Here is a 19,727-nt window from a genome sequence, read left to right as displayed (position 1 = left end):
CCACACACGATGGGGGGATGTGTTAATGAAAAGCCGGCCAACGTTTTATTGGGGTCTGAAGGCAAATACCACTCACAGCTGGAGCCTCCTCATTGGCAAGGAGGAATGGCATGAAGGGCCCCTCCGGGCAACGAAGCAAGCTCCCAACACACAATGCAGAACGCCAATTACGTTTTCTCGGTGTGTCTTTAATTCTGAGGTAAAACTTTTTTGGTTTTCCTGTAACGATGCAGGGCACCAACTCAGCACCGGCCACACACGGATAGGGGGCATGGCACTCCCGCACCCCATGGCTGCCCTTCTCAGAGCAATACAAATGTTGTTTGCCCGCCCACCCAGTCGGTCAGCAAAGGGCATTTTCGCCACCAGAGCTTTCTACTCTCTAGGTTAAACCCCACTGGCTGGGCAATGCTTTCTCTCCTTCTCTATCGGCTATCCTAAAGAGGCATGTTTTAAACAGCAGCAATTTTCTCCTCACTACAGCAGCTCCACCAAACCCATCACACCTCTCCTGAGGCCTAAGCAGCCTCTAGGACTTTCATTTTCTAACCGTGCCCCCCTCCCTCCTTACAATAGAAGAGCCAAGCACCCCTCTTCCTAATCCTCTCCCCAAAGAATGCCGAATGTGGGCACCCATTCTTCCCTCCTCCCCACCCCCAGGCTGCCCTTTGACGACTTTCCCCATCCTCAAATTCCTGCTTCTGTTTGGGTAGCTAACGCAAGGCACCAGATCGAATCCGGTGTTGGAGACACTTCTGGACAGCAAGGGAAAGGCAGTAGAGGCAAGGCTCATGGCAGCCCCCCTACCTTTGCCAATCCTCGCCTCCAGCCACCCATCTGCCTGTGCACAGAAATACTGTCAGTGGGGGGAAAGTCCTTTTTCATTTTTTTTGCCTCTTAAAGGGCCAGTGGCACAGATGGGAGAGGTAGGACAGTCTCTTAAATAGTAGGTCTGCTACATCACTGCTAAAGAAATATATATATATATAAACGAGAGGCTGGTGGCTCTTATTTCTCCCTTTCTGCTTATCACCACTGCCTACTACACCAGGAACTAGTTTGCGGCCGCAGAGATTCCAGTTGGAGGCAGCCTAGTGCAAGCAGGCCAGCAGACAGAGAGTTATCAGCAACTGGAGTCCCAGGTTACTGCGAAGATAGGGGCCGCCCCCAGGAGGGTTCAGCTGCTCCTTGCATCCTTTCCCGTGCCATCCCTGGTAACAGTGGCACTGGAAGTGGGCCTTGAGGAAGGCAGTGTCATCCTGAGAGAAGTTCCCCGTGGGCTCAAACAGCGGCTTGCCCTGCCCAGGAGCGTTGCGGTGGATCTCGAAGCTGGCTGGGTTGAGATGCAAGAAGACATCAGCGTTGCTGAAAATGCGCCGGCAGCGCCCGTGGCCGCTGCACAGAGTGTGGCTGCAGAGTTCGGCAGCTGTGGTCACATTGACGATGTAACGGCCAAGGCCCTCCTCTATGTAGTTTTTAATCAGCTGGCACGTTTCCTGCAGAGGAGAGGATTCAAAATTAGCAACAGGAACTGGGAGACCAGCAGCTACAGCCAGAAGGTGAGATTTTGCTCTTACTGGATCCTGGATGCAAGAAGGCCCAATGGAAGCATCCATCCATCCAGGGTATCCTACAATACAGATGTTTATAGATTTCTGAGCCAAAATACATGCATGTCTATCTGAGAGTAAATTCCATTTAGTTCCGTGGAGCTTACTTCTTGGTTAGCATGCATAGGGTTTCTGCCTTGGTCAGTATTTTCCCCTTTCTTAAACCCTAATAATACATATCAATCTCTGTTATTTACACTGAAAGCAGTTGTTGCCCATTATGTACTCTGGACACCAAAGGGGTGTCTCTCTATGCTTCGATCTCTGTAGGAAATGATGCATATGCTTGGTATCAACACTGGAATGGCAACTAGTTGAATTCAATACAAGGAAGTGCCAAGGAGGCCTTTGGTGGGGATCATGGCCCCTTGGACGAAGTAGCAAAGCTCCAAGGAAGAGTGTATTTGTACCCCTCAAAGCAAAAAGTCATTAGTAGTCAAAAGCCACCCTTCTCCCTCTAGTATCAGGTGGTCGTTGCATTGACAGTATCTCTCTATCTCTCTCTCTCTCTCTCTCTCTCTCTATCTATCTATCTATCTATCTATCATCTATCTATGTGTGTGTGTGTGTGTGTGTGTGTGTGTGTGTGTGTGTATGTGTATATCTATGTATTGGTTAAAACAATAAACAGTGCAGCATGTAACAAGCAACACAGGATCTGGGATTGAAAATAAAGCAATGGCAGTAAAGAGAAACAATACCAGCCATAATGTAATAAAAGCGAGATCTTTTCAGGGAGACGTGAAATAGCCACTCCCTTGGGAGTCACGAGTTGCCAGGGGACCACAATTTGCACTTGACCTATTAATAAAGCTTACAAACAAAATCATGTCAAATTTATCATGTCTTGCCATGCCTCTTACTGCTCTATGGTGGTAAGTTAGGTATCCAGAAAGGACAATGTCCCACACCTGAGACCACCAGCGTTCCCTAGAGGGCCTTTCTGATATTTTCTAGCATTCAGCAACCTCCAGGCATTGCCAGTATCTTTGTCAACACGTGCCTCTTCCCATATGTCCCCTGACAGCCCACCAAAAAGAGGCTGTGCTGATGCTGAGCTGCGAAACCGAACAAATTGCAGAAGTAGCCCCACTAAGAGGGCTGCCTGTTGAATTAAGACAGGACCCGACATGCTCTTGGCAGGAGTGAGATCGAAGAGCAGTTTTATCTGAAAGAAGACCCCTCTAGGCTTGTCTCTCTGGGGCTGGTGCGGAAACATACATACCCGACTTCTAGTGTTCTCTGCATCTCCCCAGAAGATCGCACCAGCTACCCCCAGAGCAGCACTCTCACCAATGGTGGAGATCAAGTCTTTCTGTAATGAAACATCCAGGTAGGTCCACAATTAGTAAAGATACAGAGTATTAGGAGATTTGTAGGATACTCTCTAGCTCAAGAATGGATAGAAGCTGTTCCCGTTGCTGTATTATGACTGTTCCTTATTATATAGTAAAAGGAGTGCCTTTTAACACCAGTTTCAGCCTTATGGTGGAGAGAAAGGACAATTCACCCTTCAAAATACACATTGTCAGATAAAAGCAACATTTCAGACCGATGAAGAGAAACAGGTGAAAGCCTTGCCTGGGAGGGAGTTTCTTGTTGGTGCTGTGGAGGAAATGCATGGGGGAATCCCTGCCCCCCTGACCTTGAATGCTTCATTCCCATGGAAGTAAGGTAAAGGTAAAAAGGTAAAAGAACCCCTGGACAGTTAAGTCCAGTCAAAGGCAACTATGGGGTTGTGGCGCTCATCTCACTTTCAGGCAGAGGGAGCCGGCGCATGCCCACAGACAGCTTTTCCATGTCATATGGCCAGCATGACTAAACCACTTCTGGTGCAATGGAACACCATGACGGAAACCAGAGTGCATGGAAACACCGCTTACCTTCCCACCACAGCAGTACCTATTTATCTACTCACACTGGTGTGCTTTCAAATGGCTAGGTTGGCAGGAGCTGGGACAGAGCACGGGAGCCACCACCAACTTTCTAATTGGCAAGCCCAAGACGCTCAGTGGTTTAGACCAAAGCGCCACCTGCGTCCCATGGAAGTAATCTGTTAGGGCCACACACTTGCAGTGGGCAGGGCCAGAACCTCTCTAAACGCAATCTCTCAAGAATCTGAAGATACAGAAAGAGTGTAAGGTGGTATATTATCTTAAGTTAAAATCATCGCCACCTCTTACATTTGCCATCCGTCAATGCACATGCACCACACACCAAAACAGGTGTCACCTGGTGTTGGTAGGCCAGAAAGTTCCACGAAGGATTGGGAATGCCCCGCCACCTGAAAATCTGGAGAGTGGCTGCCAGCTCATGTAGGCAGTACTAATTACATGGAGGATTTACCTTCATTCAACGAGCACTTCCCAATGCAACATGGGCATGTTCAGGGACACAGTGAAACATGCACAAGGTCCTTGGAGGCAGGGCTTGTCCCCATCCTCACTTTCAGCATCTACATTTTCAGGCAGATGTGTGAACATGCCTCCGGTAGAGTACAGACAACCAGGACAAATCATGCTACACAGAATGCAGAGATCACCCCCAGAGCTGAAGGGGGTGGGTGAGGAGTGGAACTGCAATTTGTATTCTATGGATGAATAGGCCTTTTAGGCATGTGTGGTTAAAGCTGCCATTTTATTATCAATGACTCTTGCCGAGCAAGAAGGAGCAACAACTCATTTTTTTAAAATATAAAACTTGGGTGTTACTACCCCTTGCCTAAACATGTCTGAAGTTTGTCATTTTAATTAGCGTTTTCACTTACACTGCTTACTTTCAGAGCACCCTCTAGTTAATCTGAATGATTCCTAAGTAGCAGGGATCAAAACCTCCATTCACTAACTTCCACTCTATCCATGGGGAAAGTCAGCCACATAACGAGCAAGGGTTGCATTTTTGAGGCTCAAGAACTCGCCACTGGCCACAGATTTCCCCCTCTCAAAATGCTCAGCTGTAAAGAGGTAGAGCATGGAACTAAGTTAAGATCTCAAAAGAGAGAAAGACCAAGCTGCATGCATGTATCATGCCCAGCTCTGCTTCTCCAAACAGCAGATCTGCAAGGTGCAAACTTATGAAAGTAGCGTACAAGGTAATTGCAACTGCTGACATAGGTGCCAACTCTCTGGGGCCCTGGGTGCCCGAGCACCCACAAAATTCCCCTTGAAGGGGCCGGACGCCCACAAATTTCAATGCCAGGGCCATGCACACTGCACGGCACCCATGTCCCCGGGCACTTATGGTTGCGGGGTCAAGTTGGCACTCTTGATTGCTGAAGTCCAGTTGTGTAAGGCCAGCTGCAAATTCTGTTTCGGAAACTTCCCCCACCCCAGCCAAGGCAAGATAGAAGTGGTTGGGTCTTGAATTCATCACAGAGCCCAGTGATCTTTGATAGATGTGCAAGGTCAGAAACTCTGGAAGGAAATCCCCCACCCTGAAGCTTAAGTGCCTTTCCTATTGTAAGTAGCAAACTCAAAAGTGATGGGTCCCTTTATGGTAGTCCCAGCCACACACCTTCTAAGATTATACTGCAATCTTATAATTATAAAACAACAATAACTGGGGATGTGTTGCAATAAAACGCTTTCCAGCTAAATCTACTGTTTTCTGTACACATACTACTAGGGAAATGATTTGGAGTGCTCCAATATCTTTCAGAGTAACTTATGTTGTGTTTTTTCATAAAGTTTCATTACATGTAACATAACTTGTACACCATTCTCTTGAAACCCAGGCATCTTGTGTTTTTGGTGTTCCTAAATGCTTAGCTTTGGAGCATAGTAGCTAAAAAAGCTTCCCTTTCATGCTGATCATGTGTCTTAAGGTCACTGGAGACTCTGCTGCAGAAAGAGTAATGAGCCTTTGATCCCCCACCCCACCCCAAGGCCCCACATCACTAACACTACATCGCTGACTGCTGCTTCCTGTAAGTCCAGCTAGGATAGGGAATTTTTTTTCCTATATGAGGGAAATAGAAATCATACTGCAATGGATTACTGATTACGATACAGTTACAGAGACCAACTATCCCAGAAAGCTTTCGCTCCCAAGTTGTGTGGGCCAAGGCAGAAGACAGAAGATACTGCTTTTTGGCCTATGGACAAGCCAGTCACATCGATCCTGACACTATCTTCAGTGGTGCTCAGAGCTTGGGGGCATCTGCATGATCCTGCATCTTACAGTGCCTGATACCCTCAGAAGTTACCTAGGGAAACTGCAGGAAGCAGAAGCAATGCAGCTTGGCTTTCAGCTCAAGAGCTCCACTCCAAAGGCTGTGGCACCATGGCAAAGGACTACTCTGACGTTGGCATGCCTGGATGCTCTTCAAGCCAACAGAACTTGGGTCAATAGACTATATCCCCTTACCGACCCTGTGTGCTTCAGTGCACCAGAACTAAGCCCACCCACAGGAACAATCTGGAGTGTAACTTCCGACTTCTCCAGCTCAGTGGTCCCCAATGGGCTGGACATGTATCCAACCCAATGGCTCCCTATTCTTTAGGAAATCCCTTGGCAAAATGCCAGACTAATGATTCTTTCTAGGAAAATTAAATGCCCATTAAGAACAGCACTGCTGCCACAGTCATGCAACTGATGAGGGAGACAGACAGAAGCAGCTGCCTCCTTCCCTCCTCACCCCCCCCAACCTAGGCTTCTTAAGTTTCCATTACACCACAAGTCAATTTGCTTAGGACCAAGATAAAGGAGAAGTCCTTCCCCACCTCCCATTGTACAGCAAATCCACAGGAACCGCAGCTCACATGTGCTTCCTGGGAGCAGTCCCAGCTAGGGTTGCCAGACTCAATAGAGGACAGGACTTCTGTGCCTTTAATTGCCCTGCTCTCTTTTGAGTCTGGAAACCTTAAAGAGAAACCAGCAAACCCTTTGTTTAATTTCCAAGCAAAGGGTCTGCTGATTTCTCTTTAAGGTTTCCAGACTCAAAAGAGAGCAGGGCAATTAAAGGCACGGAAGTCCTGTCCTCTATTGAGTCTGGCAACGCTAGTCCCAGCCCACACAACTGTTGGAAAGTTAATTCAAGCTTCTGATAAGCAGCCTTTATCTGATCATGCTGATCAGTTATTACCACAAACTAATGCTTCTCAGTTATTGCTATAACAGGTCTGAACAATGTTTGACCCAGGAAGGCAAAAGCAGCTCACCAGCTAGGTATTGGTGGCCAGCTAAGTGCTGTATAGCCTCCCACCCTAGCCCCCTTGTTTCAGTCTCAGACAGGCAGCACACCAGAAAGTTTATTACACCCCTGGAGAGTGCCATACATTGCTGGTGGATTACCTTTTGGGAGGGTGGATCACAAGCTGGGCTGACCTGTCCTTCAGATTGCTGCTCTACATGGAACAGATATCCAACCCCAATGGCCCTGGATTCTTGGCTATTTCCCAGTTCCAACAGAGTAACATTTACCAGACAGGAAAGGCTTTCTTACCTCGCTTAGGACATTCTGTGTGCGTATATAGGTGGGCCTGGTGTAGACAAAGACTGGTAGGCTATAGTTATCATGGTGCTGCTGGGAGATGCGAAGGGCCTCTCCTACCCGAGACCTCACAAACTTGCGCCCATTTGTGTTGTTGGCCAGCACCTGCTCCAGGTAGATGGAAGGGTAAAGGGCAGTGCTCTCCTTCCAGAGCCAGAAAAGATGGTCGTTGCGTGACTTCTCCACATCTGGGCAGCACCCTGTGTAGCTGTCCTGGTTCTTACTGTAGTCGTGGTTGTAGCAGTCGGGGAAGAGGTAGAAGCCCCACAGCTGCCGGGGGCGATAGTACTTGGCGTATCTCAAGGTCTCGCTCATAAACTCACGGGCATACGACTCAAATTCATACTGAGCCTCCTTCTTCACCTGGTCCTCCAGCAGTTGAGGCTGCCGAGCCTTCACAAGCAAACGGGAGACATTGCGGTAGATGTCTTTTGTCTGCCAGTTCCGGACCCAGATGGGTCTCCACTCTTCCCAGTCGATCACAGCCAGCCCTTCCTTTGTCTCAGTGCGGATGTATTTCCTAATACTAGACTCCAGTTGGTTCCGATGCTGCTGTAAATTGCTCTTCTGGGGGACACCCCCATTCACAGCCTTCCCCCCATCATAGTAAGGATAGAGGCCCAGGCGCTCCTTATAGAAAATGGTCAAGTTCTGGTCCACAAAAAGTTCATTGGGCGAGGCGTGAACGTCAAAGATGCTGAGATCTGGCTGGACACCATAGCGAGGCTTGCATTCCTCGGTTGGAGCATTCCAAGCCACAATGAAAGGCCTGCGGGTGAGAATGGGGGTGAAGGCGGGCTTCTCTTCGTCCTGCCCAGGGGCGCCAGCCACAACCAGGAACACAAGCCAAGTCACTTCCAGCACAGAGCCTCCCCGCATCCTCTCCGAGTGGTTTGGGGACAAGGTGGTGGCAGGTTGCAGGCAGAGCAAAGGCCTGCAAAAGAAGACACAAGAAGAGCAGAGAAATGTGTGGTTATGCTAAAGTAAGGGAAAGGAATCACACTTTTTGACCAGGCACAAGCTCCTTGGTACAACAGTATAAGCTAAAGGCGGCCATTTGAAATGCTTCTTTGGAAACAAAGGGGGGAAAGAATTCCTCAACCAGAACTTTTATCTCTCTGTTTCGATCAGTAAAACTCCTCCCTCTACTAGTCTTTATCTACTCAGAAGGTGGGAGCTAATTGGGAATTGAAACACACCTCATCTGGTATACAATGACTGCGGCAGTGTTCAGAATTTAGCTATTATTGTTAAGATTCCAACCCCCTTTTTTAAAAACTGTGGCATCTCAACAGGCAACCTGCTTTTATTTTCCGACTACGGTACTAGTTCCCAGAGCTCTGTCTGCAATCTGGCGTAACCCAACATCTGCTACAGGCCTGAGAGTTGGAAAAGTCTACAGAGTCTAGCAAAAGCATGGCAGGCACAATCAAATAAACAGCAGCGGAGAGCAGAGCAAAACCTGGCAGAGAGGTTCTCAGAGCCTCAAGAATCAGCATGCAGGGACACATGTGTCCAGAAAACCAGCCGCCTGTTTATTTAGCGGCTTCAGGCCTGCCAGCACTACAGAGATACTTCCTAGACAGGGCAGTTCTTAAGGAGAACCATCCTGCTTTCTTTTCCCTGAAGTCCTGTCGTCAGCATAACCCTATACTAACTGGGGTACCTAGAGGGAGAAAGGGCCATTATACAAGCATACAGATCGTACAAAAGCACCATTGGCCTCAGGAGGAAAATGGGGCAAGTAAACAGAGAAGTTAGCCCATCACAACCCTGGCAGTTGAAGCTTTTCACTAAGGAAGCCATTGATGGCCCTTATCACTACTGCTGAAAGAGAGTCCAGGAGCTATGTTAAAAGAACTGTATTTAAAGCCTTCCCCAGCAAAGGATGGGGGATATCAGAACACTTTCTTAAATTTATACTAAAATGCCTACCTTCCTAACATGAAATTCAGTAAAGTCTCTTTCAACACATCAACAAAATCAACACCATTTTAATATTTTTTTAAAAAAGAAAGTCACCCTTTGTTCTTAAATTTTTGCCTCCCCATTATACACTCTTAACATCTTGCTGATGAGGAACAACATAGCTTCTAAAGTTTTGGGGTCGTCCCCACACAGAAAAGTTCACAAGGTGAACTATTTGGTGGAAAGAAAGAATCCCTATCAAACAACATTTGAGAGGAAAGAGTTGTGGGGAAATGTGGATTTCAGCAACTGAACTAACAGAGTCACTTTTGAAAAGAAGAAGAATAGCTTTAAAGACTGTTACTGCAGCAATCGGATAACGCTATAAGAACAGGCAGCAGCAAAAAGTGGGAAAACTTAGCTAAAAAAGAAAAGAAAATCAAGACCCAAGTAGTTACTGAAGCCGGGTCAGCAGAACAGATGGAAGAGCACTTCCACGTGCTAAAGCATACACCAAGTCAAATATCCCGAGTTCCGAGCGAGCGTGATCTTTCCAGCAAAAAAATCTGCCCACTAAAGTAAGTAGCTTGAAACCGGGATGTTCAGCCAAAATGCAAACCAGAATCACTCGCCACAAAATATTCAAGCGGTGCACATAGGAAGGGGCCGGAAGAAATAAGTTCAAGCGAGAGAGAAAAAGATATTTTCCATTCACTGGCTCGGCTTCCTCAAAAGGGCATTTCATCAACTAGGAGGCTTGCCAAACCAAGCAGGGAAAGCGATCTGCAGTCTTGCAGAAAAACTTATCCCTGCACAGATGCGCTAGGGGACCCGAGAGAGGAACAGCTAAGCAGAAAGAAAGTACTTTAGGAAAAACCACACTAAACACACACACACACACCTCCTCCTCCTCCTCTCCGATTCCCTGCTCAACTTCAGACACTCCTTGCCAGCCAACTCTAAACCAGCCCTGAGGGGTCTTCATTGTCCTACAGTTTGGGGGCGGGGGGGGGCGCGAAAAAGCTCTCTGGGTCCCCCGCTGTGCGAACTCACCTGGATACTTAACTTATCACCCCCCTTGCCAGCTTAAGCAATATATCCTCCTGGGCGCAGAGCAGCCTCTACTTAAAGGGCACATGAGCCCAGTACCACCCACCCGCTTCTCCGGCAAGTCCGCTGCTCCCTTAAAAGATCAGAGCGAAGGACAGCCCATTGCCGATTTGAGTAAAGGGGGAGAAGTGGCACACCATGGAACAAGCCTTCTGCGGACTTTTGGGCCTGCAGCAAGAACCGAGAAAGACGTTTGATAGCTGATAGCCCTGCACACTTTGCTTTTGCAACGCTCGGGTGCAAATGGCGTTATTTCCGCCGCCCCCTCAGTGCTGTCCGGGGCGAGTGCTCCCCCTCCTAGCGGAGCCACTTGGTATAATCCAGCTGCTTTCCGTGTGCCAAGTGTGGCTTTGCCTCTTAAAGGGAAGCGAACATCTCAGCAGTCTGGTGGAATGTAATATGGTAGTAGGCGAGATGCCAGCAAGTTCGCAGACCCCGGTGAGCAAAGGCGGTTTCAGTCGCCCCCCACCCCGGCCGCCCCCAGCCTCTACAGAAAAAGGCGATGTGCTTATGGAGGAGTGGGGCGTGAGTTGCCAGCCATTCAGAGCGCTTCTTCGCAAGGGGATGCTCATTCGGGATCAGGAAGGCCAACTTGGCTCTGCGACCGAGGGCGCCCAGGGCCATGGGTGCCATGCAGTGTGCACTGAAATCTGAGGGGGCCCGGCCCCTTCATGAGGAACTTTGTGGGCTCTCAGGCACCCAGGGCCTCTGGGAGGTGGCACCTATGCTCGGGACTTTATTCAAGGTAGAAATTGCCAGGGCTCTGCCCTGGAACTCATTTCCAGCACAGTACCAGAGGCATGTGCAGAGTGCCCTTCCTTCAAAACTCAGCATGCTCACAGCAACCCCACACCGTGCATATGATTAGAAAATAAAGCTCCTCAATCAAAGGGTGCAACAATTTATATCAGGAGTCCCCAAACTAAGGCCCGGGAGCCGGATGCGGCCCAATCGCCTTCTCAATCTGGCCCGCGGACGGTCTGGGAATCAGCATGTTTTTACATGAGTAGAATGTGTTCTTTTATTTAAAATGCATCTCTGGGTTATTTGTGGGACACAGGAATTCATTCATCCCCCCCCCAAATATAGTCCGGCCCCCCACAAGGTCTGAGGGACAGTGGACCGGCCCCCTGCTGAAAACGTTTGCTGACCCCTGATTTATATCAAGGTCAGCCAGCATAGTGCCCTTGATATGCTGCTGGACTACAACTCCCATCAGATTTGGCAAGTTCGTGCGGCCAGTGATCAGGCATGGCAGGAGTTGTAGTTCAAGGTTGGGAGAGCACAATGTTGGCTGCCCCTGGTTCATATCATTTATGTACACTTACTGTATATGAAAGGTTTAGAGTGCAGGAAGCTTTACATACATCGTGCGTACAGCAGCCCAGCAAGGTACATCTGTTATACAGTATTATCCTCATTTTTGCATATCACAGAGTGAAGAGACTGAGAGATGGTCATATAGTGAGTTCTTGGAGAGGAGAGATTTGAGTTGGGGACTTTTCTGATTCTGAGCTTGGTTGCAGGAACTGTGCCACACTAATTCTAGGCAGGCCTGAACCCCATCACCCCTCTTTTTAGCAATTAAGTGCTGGAAATGTTGTAGGCAACAAATGCTCTCTTCATTTTATCTATGTGCCCCCCAATACCTCCTGAAGTTGCCCCCTTTATTCCATCCCATCAGAGTTCCTGTTCATTTCTGCCTTATTTTCTCTGCTGAATAAAGTGTTTTTTCTTTCTTTCTATGTAGTTTCAGAACAATGGCAAGAGGCAGTATTTTATATGATCAAAATTGTTGTTTGTTTGTTTGTTTGTATGTTTTAAAGTAACAATCTTTCCTGTTTGCATGGCTTGGCATAGAAAAGTAAGCCTCAGCCCTTCCCCCAAACTGTCTCTATAATGAAGTGGAGGTGGGGCAGTACTGGAGTTCATGAGAAAACTTTCTGAGAAGGAGAAACTGTAAAGGGGGGTAATGGAGACTCCTGGCTGGCTATTTCTGAGCTTCATTAATCCAAAATTATGGGGTTCATAGTTAATGAAGTTCTATTTTTGGCTTCCCAAGGAGCTTTGGGCGAGAACTGTTCTATAAGAGCTTTTTCCCCAAACAAAAACTTCTGAAGGCGAAACAACTTGTGGCCACTCTCCTTCCCACACCATCCCTCTCAGTGGCAATTGGTATAAGGATTGACTTAGGAGCACTGGCTCTATTATCAAGACCACAAAGCGGTTGTTATGTCCAGAGCTTGGAATCCCTCAGAGCAGTCATTTGATTATAGACTGCAGATAAGCATCTGCCGCAGGAGCAATCTGCCTTTCACTGAACAGCCATTGTCTTGTGAAGGAGAGTCTTCTTCCCAGGAATGTGCCTGTCGGGCTCACTGGGTGGCTCCCAGTATCCTGGCAACAGGGGGCATCATGCCAGTGCAGAATACCGCCATTGCAAACAATTAGCACAGACCTACTGGCCAGTGTTCTGGAGATTTTCCAAAGTGCCACTAGAAATTGGGAGAAAATGCAGCTCTTGAGGGCCAAGATGCCAAATAGTTGGGTTTTGTTCAACAATGAAGTTTGGCTCCTTTCCCCACATGCTGTCACCAGAACACATACTTCACCAGAAAGCATACCCAGGAGTCAATGGAGAGTGTCTCATTTTGGAAGCCCAGGAAAAATGCTGCAAGGGGTTAAGTGACACCAGCCTGATCAGGCCCAAGAGCATTCAGCTCTTCTCTTCTTGGCCAGTAAGACTTTGTTATCTGACCACTTCAATTTGATAGTATGACTGGGTGTGCATGGTTTGTTTGTTTGTTTGTTTTTAATCTGTTTGCAGGATGAGCATTTTTTTGGAACCCACTGTGTTGATTGAGTGGGAGCGTGACGGTGGACCCAGAACTTACCTCAGGTTTGACTCACAGGAACTGTGTGTGGTGGGGTTAATTCTGAAGTAATGACATAAAGTGGGATTGCTCCCTTGGGAAGTGATAAAGGACACTGCCAGTTAGGAATGGGAATTATTGGCCAGTGGCCTGTGGCCAGGTCCTGTGGGAGAAATAGGTCTGTGGCCTGAGTGAGGGTAGGCCTGGTTCTGTTGGGGTTCCCCTGAGTGGGTATGGAAAACAGATTCTGACTTGCAGGGTGGGTCATGTTTGTTACTACTGGTTCTTCATTTTCTGTCTTTGACCCTAATCCCTGTGCCTCATGCGCATTAATTGGGTGGTGGTGTGAAGATATGTCTTGGTTGGGTGTGTGGCAGGGAGCTACTATGATACTATCTCAGTTTTGGTGGTTGTGAGCAGGGTGAGCTACAGTTTAAGTGGAGAAGCTGATGATCATCTGGGGAAATGCTTGGTCTCTATGCCCTTTTTCTGGCACCTCCACTGCTTTTGGTTACTTATCTGCTGGGTGTCCTGGTCTTGTGCTGCTTCTGCTGCTGTGTCAATCAATCACCTTGCTGCCCAGCAGTCTTCCTGAGCAAACTGGCGGAGGAGGCCTCTGCCATGGCCAATAGTTCTTTCTGGGTGACTTTAACACCTACACAAAGGTTACTCTTGGGCCAGTTTGTGACTTTGTGACCTCTGTGGCAACCATGGGCTTCTCTTGAATGGTTGTTGGTCTGAAAGATCAAGCAGGACACATCCTGATTCCTGATGTAGTCTTTGCTCAGTGCAAAATGCATTCCTTTGTCATGGATAGGCCACCATCTAGTGAAGTTGGATTGGTGGGGGCAATTCCTCCCTGCAACTATGGTTATCCTTAAAATGGTCTGTCCTCAAGACTGAGGAGAGTCACTCTACTATGGAGAGACTTTGACTCCACAGTAGTTTCAGTTTCAGTGGAAGTGTCCAATGACACAACCTTCGATGTGTTGTAGAATCACTTTCAGACGATGTGGACACATGGCTTGCATCTTTCCTTTATATCTACAGTATGTGCCTTCTTGCCCTCTGTTCCTCTTGGCTTATTAAACCTAGCAGACTAAATTTAACTGGTTGGGTTTAGAGTGTGGTAAGCTCTTCTTGGGGATTTTTCTTTTTTGATTATGCAGCCTATGCGTTTTGTTGGATAATATTGTCTCCTGAGACAGAGGGATGCCAACCAATTGCTTGGGACATCCTAGAGTCAAAATGTATGTATGTATGTTGGGTGTGTGTGTGCTTTTTAAAAGAATTATTCCAGCTCAGTTTCCATCTGAAATCCAAAAGTTTCCTAAATCAACAGAAATCTCTACGAGAAACATTTAGGGCTTTTTAGTTTAGAGAAAGGGGAAGTAAGAGGGGGCAGGGTAGCAGCGCACAAGACTGGGCATGCTGTGAACAAACTGGATTGCAAAAAGTTTTTCTCCTCTTTCGTAACACTAGAACGCATGAGCATTCTGTGAAGCTGGGAGTGGAAGATTCAGGACAGAAAAATGTACTTCTTCACAGAGCACCTAACCATACTATGGAATTCACTCCCACAGGAGGCAGAGATGACCACCAATTTAGATGATTTTAAAAGAGGATTAGACAAATTTATGGAGGGTAAGGCTATCAATGGCTGCTGGGCACAATAGTTACGTTCTACTGTCACTGCTGGGGGAACAGCAAGTCTCTGAATGACAACTGCTGGAAATCACAAATAGGGAGAGCCTGGGTCCTACTTTTGGGATTCCCATAGGCATTTGGTTGACCAGGATGCTGAACTAGAAGGGCCGCCACTGACCTGAACCAGCAGGCTCTTTTTATGTTCAGGCACTGGATGCTGCTGAAGAGAGGAAGTCTGTGAGATTTGCCGCAAGCAATCTTATGCATAGCAGTGAGGCTGCATGCAGGCCAAGTTAATGGCACAGGATTAGGAAAATAGGAAGCTGCCTCAGTCAGACCATTGGTCTATCTAGCTCAGTACTGTCTACACCAGGCATCCCCAAACTTCAGCCCTCCAGATGTTTTGGACTACAATTCCCATCATCCCTGGCCACTGGTCCTGTTAGCTAGGGATCATGGGAGTTGTAGGCCAAAACATCTGGAGGGACGCAGTTTGGGGGTGCCTGGTCTACACTGACTGGCAGCAACTCTCCTGGATTTAAGGCAAGAGTTTCTCCCAGCCCTTCCTGAATATGCTGGGGGTTGGACTTGCGGCCTTCTCCTTGAAAGGTAGACGTTCTTCCCCTGAGCTATGGCCCTTCACCTGCTAGGGAAACAGGTGACAAGCAACCATGCTTCAGTGTCAGGTGCATTGTGTCATATTGGCACAATCAGAGAGAGGACCCACCGGAATTTTGCTTACCACGTTCCCTTACATTGTTCTCAGCCTCCTGTTGGATTGTGAGGGGGCACTTCTCTGTGCTAATTAACCTCTGAGATTCTTTGTGGCATTTGACTTGTACACAATTGCCACCTTCCATGGGAGGAACAGGACTATTACACAGTTCAATGACATTTCTGGTTGTGTGTGGAGATACAGTATAGCCAGTCTGTCAGCAAACCAGCCTTTTTGTTGCTAGGTTTCACACCACTACAGGAAAATCCAGCTTTTTATTTGGAGCAGCCAGATAACGCCAGGGAACGTCCGTTTCCTTCCTGCACAGGAAGTTCCTCCACCCAGGCATCATGGTAGAGGAAACCCGAGGGGGTTTGCCTCTGACAGGCTCAATTTTGTACGTCAAAGCTATACTTTCACCGTACACACAAAAAAACAAATTGCATCACCAGGTGTGGCCAAGAAAACAGCATGATGTCCAGAATGATGACAATGCTAATAAGGTTTCCTGATTCCTGGATCCCAACAGGGTACAGAGACATTTCTGCAAAGAGGCACAGCATATCCAAATAACTGGGAATTTCTACCACCTGTCCCTCTGGCAGTGCTTCTGTAACAGTGCGCTGGTACTTGGCGTTAATGCCTTCAATTTCGAGGTTCCCCAGTGTGGTGCCCATGGCATTCATGGCCCCTGAGCAGCATTCCTCTGATGCCCACGAAACCTCTGAGACTCCCCACCCACAGTCCTGTTGGTCAAGAGGCAGTGAGAGTGGTTAACTGTTTTCCCCCTTTGAAAAGTAGATACATCTGAAGGAGGAAGTTTGGACAAGTGACACTCTTTTTCACTGCTGCTTTAAACCCTATGCTTTTCAAGATTCTACTGAATTAATTTGACCTTTTCACAAATTCCTTGGAAAAGCAGAGCGGCCATGTGCACAACTTCATTCTCCCTGTGTGTGTTGTGACTGATCCAGGGGAGAGAGGAGAGAAGTGATCAGAGGGGCAGCATCCACAGCACACATTCAAAAATCCTAATGTGCCCATGGGCTTTTAAAAAGGTGGCAACTCCTGCCTTAAAATTCAGTACTGTAGTAGAAATTCTGTTGTTGTTTTTTTAAGCATACTGTGTGTGTTGCAGGTACACACTCATGGTAGTAGGTGGGATGGTAAACCAAACACAATACAGGAAGAACTGCTGATCAGTAAAAATAAAGGAAAACTCAGACCTGGAACCTCACATAAACTACTGTTTGTATTCTTCTATGTTTCCTTTCCTTCTGACTTCTCTGTTTATAATCAAGCTTATGGCATAATGAATACGTTGGACCTACAAGACCCATTGCTGTTTTTGCTGTCAACAGGGTAAGATGGCGAACCCTCTAGAAATCTTTGTAAGAATCCCTAAGCTGAGAGATCTTGCAAAGTGTGCTTGCTGGTTGAGAGGCCTCAGTTGGACACCACAGACTGCCTAACCAGTGTTGCTGTCCCAACCCCCCACCCCACCCCAGCCACCTGTTCAGTCCGACCCCCAGTTCCTCTGCCTTGTTCCAAAGCAGATCCGGGATGGGGGATGGGAAACCAAAGGGCAGCCCATCTGCAATCTGATCACAGCTCTCCCCTGCCCCCTCCCTCCTCTAGGAGGGGGGAGGGCTGGCTAGATGGCTCCTCAAAGGACTGAGCCCTTTCCACTTCTTCAGAGGATAAAATTCTCAGTGGGAGGGAGAGGCTGGATGAATGCACTTGGGCAAGGCTGCAAATCTCTCCAGATAAAGGAGTTGCCACAGCCTGCCCTTACAATGGGGCTCTCAAAGGGGGTGGCTAGACTGGGAAGGAGCGCAGAAGTTGGTCCCCACACAAAAGAGCTGGACGGCTCAAAGTCCTGGCTGATAAGCACTGAGGAAAGAGGTGGAAGAGGATATTTTTGTTATCTGACTCGACCTCTGCAGATCTGGGATTTAGAAATGCCACATCATCTTGGAAAGGCTGTTTTCACGTGTAACACTTACCAATCTTTCTTTCCTTTTTGCATTTCCCATGCATAAAACTGAATGTAAAAACTGGCTGTCTTCTGTTTTCATTAACAACATGCAAGGCAACACATTTCTATCTCTGAATGTGCCCTCAGCTTAAGTAAGATTTGGATACTCTCTCACACACACACTGCCCAACGAAGCTGTTCTTCTCCACCTCTTAAGGTCTCTGGGGAAGAAAATCTAGTGTTCTGTTTAATTAGTTTTATTTAAACATATACCTAGAAAAAGAGCTGACCATGCACAATGGTACCTTGGGTTACAGACGCTTCAGGTTACCGATGCTTCAGGTTACAGACTCCGCTAACCCAGAAATACCGTGTTACTCCTTAAATAAGCCATACCCCGAAAATAAGCCATACCCCAAAAATAAGTCATAGTGATAGGCAGTTTAACCTTGTAGGTTAAACTGTACCATACTTAATAATAATAAAAAAGACATCCCCTGAAAAGCCACCGTTTTGTTTTTGTTTTTGAGGAAAAATAAATATAAGACGGTGTCTTATTTTTGGAGAAAGACGGTAGTACTTTGGGTTAAGAACTTTACCTCAGGATGAGAACAGAAATCGTGCAGCGGCGGCGGCTCAGCGGCAGTGGGAGGCCCCATTAGCTAAAGTGGTACCTCAGGTTAAGAACGGTTTCAGGATAAGAATGAACCTCCAGAAGGAATTACGTTCTTAACCTGAGGTACCACTGTATTACTCTTCAGTGACACCCAAAGCCAGTTATATCATTTAATATGACGTTTGCATTTAATACGCATGTTTGTTTTTAAATGCAAGTGAAGTAGCATCAGTTGGGGAGAGCTGATAATTTTCAGAATCACAGTGGCAAGGGAGGGGAGGAGCTTAACCCTTTCTTCCCCTATTGTGGTCCTGAAGTGAACCCCTCTGGCTTCTCTGAGGCTGCAAGCCTATCTGCACATGCCAGGGAATAAATCCTATTGAACTTTTTGATGCATAGGATTGCATTGTGAAAGTGTTATTTTGTATGGAGAGACAGTGTGCTGTCATAGAGTGTTACGTGGGCAACCAGAATTCAAATCCCCACTAAGCCATGAAGCTTACCAGTACTAAGTGATATGGGTCAGTCACTATCTAACCCACCTCACAAGGTTGTTGTGTGGATAAAATGGGGAGTGGAGAACCATGTACACCACCTTGAGGAAAAGGTGGTATATAAATGTAATAAAATAAATAATAAATTTGTATGGAGAGGACCCCCCTCCCCATTAGCATCAGATGGAAAGTTCTTCCCAGTGCAAATACAGTGGAACCTCGGTTTATGAACACCTCAGTTAACGAATTTTCGGTTTACGAACGTCGCGGACCCGTCTGGAACAGATTAATCCACTTTCCATTACTTTCAATGGGAAAGTTCGCTTCAGTTTATGAACGCTTCAGTTTAAGTACTCCGCGAACCGTCTGGAACAGATTAATTCACTTTCCATTACTTTCAATGGGAAAGTTCACTTCAGTTTATGAATGCTTCAGTTTATGAACAGACTTCCAGAACCAATTGTGTTCATAAACCGAGGTACCACTGTAGCACTTTCAGAGTAAGGTTTTTCCCCACAACCACATCAGAGAGTGAAAGTATTTAGGTTCTCCCTCTATAGCTGCTGCAACCCCAACAATTATCATCTTCCCACAAGCTGATTGTATTTGCATTTTAAAAAAACACCAACCTGCATCTTAAAGGCAAATAAAAATTTTACTTGATACCCGGTATCTAGTTTTTTCCTCCCTTTGTCTCATAGTAGAGCTGGCTATGCCTTTAAGAGAGAGCCTTTCTGTACAAATAAACGGTCTCATTGAGGGTATGCACCATTCCAGGCTGTAGGTAGAGGCTTACATGGCTAGATTTCTCAACATACACCTTACATGTAGAAGACTGGGCAAGACCACACCACCCTGATATCTCATTATCTATATCTAGGTTTGTTGTTGTTTTTAAATTGCTTGGACAGAGCAGTAGTGTTGTAAAATGTTAAGGTGATATATATATATATATATATTTGTTCATAAACATGTACATGAATGTACAGGCACATGTCTGAAACAGCACAGGAAGACAGGCCTGACTGACACCATTTTGACTCTCTCTGACCAGAATCACACACACATTTCCACATGACTATCAATTTGGGAGCCATAATCCTGTAAACCGGAGACTCTGCCAACTGGACATTTCCCCATAAATGGTGCCAGACTACTAGCCATCTCATTCACAATGGAAGACTCCTCCGAACAAAAGATAGTGATCAACTTTTAAGCAACTGTTAATTTCTCTTTGTGTTTAGGAATTCACACCTGGGAGGGGTAAGAGGAGGACTAGGAGAGG

At 46.9% G+C, this 19,727-nt stretch overlaps 1 protein-coding gene across 1 annotated transcript; it reads right to left on the bottom strand.

Moving 5' to 3' along the window:
* Nucleotides 1-18: 18 nt before the first annotated feature.
* On the bottom strand, nt 19-10,267 carry HYAL2 (hyaluronidase 2). Its single transcript, XM_035106043.2, has 4 exons — nt 10,063-10,267; nt 7,054-8,035; nt 2,836-2,925; nt 19-1,496 (listed from the first exon to the last, which is right to left on the bottom strand). The coding sequence occupies exons 2-4, from the start codon at nt 7,978-7,980 to the stop codon at nt 1,092-1,094; spliced, it is 1,422 nt and encodes a 473-aa protein (XP_034961934.1). The 5' UTR covers nt 7,981-8,035; nt 10,063-10,267; the 3' UTR covers nt 19-1,091.
* Nucleotides 10,268-19,727: the final 9,460 nt, after the last annotated feature.

This window comes from Zootoca vivipara, chromosome 2 (genome assembly GCF_963506605.1).
Source record: "Zootoca vivipara chromosome 2, rZooViv1.1, whole genome shotgun sequence".
In the NCBI taxonomy this organism is placed as follows: Eukaryota; Metazoa; Chordata; class Lepidosauria; order Squamata; family Lacertidae; genus Zootoca; species Zootoca vivipara.
This window is presented reverse-complemented; position numbering and strand designations above follow the sequence as displayed.